This window comes from Austrofundulus limnaeus, unplaced genomic scaffold (genome assembly GCF_001266775.1).
Source record: "Austrofundulus limnaeus strain Quisiro unplaced genomic scaffold, Austrofundulus_limnaeus-1.0 Scaffold1845, whole genome shotgun sequence".
NCBI classification, from domain to species: Eukaryota; Metazoa; Chordata; class Actinopteri; order Cyprinodontiformes; family Rivulidae; genus Austrofundulus; species Austrofundulus limnaeus.
Window position 1 is genome coordinate 41,436 of NW_013954247.1, and position 2,572 is coordinate 44,007.

General features: G+C 47.3%; 1 protein-coding gene and 1 long non-coding RNA gene across 2 annotated transcripts in view; one reads left to right on the forward strand and one right to left on the reverse strand.

Annotated features, from left to right (window-relative positions):
* The window catches only part of sos1 (son of sevenless homolog 1 (Drosophila)), a gene marked incomplete at its 5' end in the record, with an annotated part of 37,589 nt that extends 35,346 nt beyond the window's left edge, over nt 1-2,243 (forward strand). The window contains 2 exon segments of the mRNA XM_014033795.1: nt 890-1,011; nt 1,299-2,243. Coding sequence (XP_013889249.1) covers nt 890-1,011; nt 1,299-1,757 — 581 coding nt within the window.
* LOC106536502 (uncharacterized) lies at nt 1,974-2,564 on the reverse strand. Its single transcript, XR_001312552.1, has 2 exons — nt 2,332-2,564; nt 1,974-2,273 (listed from the first exon to the last, which is right to left on the reverse strand). It is a non-coding gene; the product is annotated as an uncharacterized LOC106536502 (long non-coding RNA).
* Between the last annotated feature and the right edge of the window lie 8 nt (nt 2,565-2,572).

Below are 2,572 nucleotides of genomic sequence, written 5' to 3' on the forward strand. Positions count from 1 at the left end.
GTTTTAATCCTGAGTGTGGGCGGTTGAACACTGGGTTAGGTTTAATCCTGAGTGTGGGCGGTTGAACACTGGGTTAGGTTTAATCCTGAGTGTGGGCGGTTGAACACTGGGTTAGGTTTAATCCTGAGGGTGGGCGGTTGAACACTGGGTTAGGTTTAATCCTGAGGGTGGGTGGTTGAACACTGGGTTGGGTTTAATCCTGAGTGTGGGCGGTTGAACACTGGGTTGGGTTTAATCCTGAGTGTGGACGGTTGAACACTGGGTTAGGTTTAATCCTGAGAGTGGGCGGTTGAACACTGGGTTAGGTTCTGAGGTGTCTTCTGTGGGAGTCTTTAGTTTTAATCCGTTTGAACAGAAGATAGGAAGGGACAACAGCAGGGGGGAGTTCCCACAGACTWTCAGCCAGGATTTGTGGGAATGTTCCCTGGATGGATGGGGAACTTGTTTGTTGGAAAAGACAGGAAGAAGAGCTGAAGCTGGTAGAGATGATGTCCAGATCTTCAGTGGAACTAATGACCATGAACACGAATAAAAATGAGTCCATCAGAGGGACATCTCTGGTTTGGAGATGATGGAGGTCAAAGATGTTCAGTTTGAAGCTGCCAGAGGATAGAAGAGGAAGAGCAGGTGCTAGGTGTGATGAAGAGGATGGCTAAAAATCTGTTTTATTTTAATGAGATTTGTGTTTCTGTCCACTTGAAGGAGCATGTTTTAACAAATCTAAATAAATCCACATTAGAAAGTTGGGTTTCTTTTTAACCTGCTCTGTTAGCTGAGAGTCATTGAGCTGACCATCGTCTCACCTGTTCTGTGAAGTTCTAACAGTGGTTCCTTGTTCCGGCTTGTCTCTGTGGTTCTAACACTAGCTCTGTGTCCCACCTTGTCTTAGGGTCGTCCTCCGTCTCCTCCATGGTGAGTTTCAGTCGGGGTTCAGAAGATGCTCCTGTTCCTCCTCCAGTTCCTCCTCGCAGACGGCCAGAGTCTGCTCCTTCAGAGTCGTCTCCCTCCACGGTACCTTCAGAACCTTCACTGCTGTCTCTTTGATCAGTTCGACCATAAACCGTCTTCACTTAGTCCCAGCAGTTCTTTGTGTCCARGCGGTCTTATTTAATCTGGTTTATTTACTTTGTTACATCATTTTTATGTTTTACAGTCCAGTTTATACATTTTTGACATTCTAGCTTTGGACCTTCAGCTTCATCAGTTCGATTAGTTTCACATTTTCTGTTTGAATTAAAAATGTTTCGCTTGTTGATTTCCTKTTTTTCTCTTTTATCATCTTGGCCCCGCCCCTCCAGATGATGTCAAACCTGGACAGTCCCCCCGCTGTGCCTCCTCGCCAGCCTACCTGTAAGCTTCTCCCCCCTCGTTACTCATCTTCATTGTCCTCATTGTCCCCCCCTGACAGCCCACCCTCGCTCCCCCCTCGGGAGCCCTTCAGCTCCCCTCTACAGCTTCTTCCTCCTCCTCAAGGGCGCTCCCGCTGTGACCTGTTGTCTCAAGCCTTCTTCCCCTCCACCTCTTCTTCTTCCATTAGCTCCACCCCCACAGCCTTGTCGTCCTCCACACCCCCCCCTCCGCTCACCCCTCTCACACCAACCTCAAAGAAGTTACCCCTRCCCTCACCACCCCTCATCTCGCCCCTGGACGGGCCCCCGGTTCCTCCTCGTCACATTGTCCCCAAACTGCCCCCCAAAACTTATAAGAAGGAGTCTTTAGGCCACACACCACTGCTGGACACGCCCCCTGCATTATGATTGGACAGAAGTATCAGGGACAGCTGATTGGACAACTGTTGGAGGAGGTGGAGCTTGAAATGCTAACACTATAGCTGAATGGACCAGGATTACAAAAACAAAGGACTCTGACCAATCAGAAGGTTCTGATCCAGTCTGAACTGAGCTGTAAAAAAATAATGTGCTCTTATTCTGAAAATCTGCTTCTGCAGAACCTCTTTCTGTGTGTTTTKTTTGTTTCTGTTCTTCTTTGTGAGCTGGGACATGTCCTGACCGCTGGGACCTGTGGGACGTGTCCTGACCCGACTGAACTTGATGTGGACCGGGGACTTGTACAGTGAAGTTGTGCAGTTYTTGAACTGAAGCTCATGAAGCAGAACCTTAGAGGTACTGTTTTGGTCCTGGTGGACCTGATGTCGTTTGTTTGTCTCTTGTTGTTGTTTATGTAAACAAACATGATGATCTCTATCTTTAAAAACAAGGGAATAAATCTGTTTCTACCACTGAGCTGGAGGACAAACAGTAACCTGTTTTTACCTGTCTGCACCTGTGTTCACCTGTCTGTCTGCACCTGTGTTCACCTGTCTGTCTGCACCTGTGTTCACCTGTCTGTCTGCACCTGTGTTCACCTGTCTGCAGAATCTACCTGAGACAGTAAGTCTGTTGGTAAACAGGTAGATATGAAAGGTAACCAGCTGACAGGTGAGCTACATTCTGGAGTTTTTAACAGTCTTTGATGGAATCTGTTGTTTTCAGTCAGAGCTTTTGGCTACGTTCACACTGCAGGTCTTAATGCTCAGTTGTGATTTTTTTTGAAAAAATCCGATCTTTTTGTG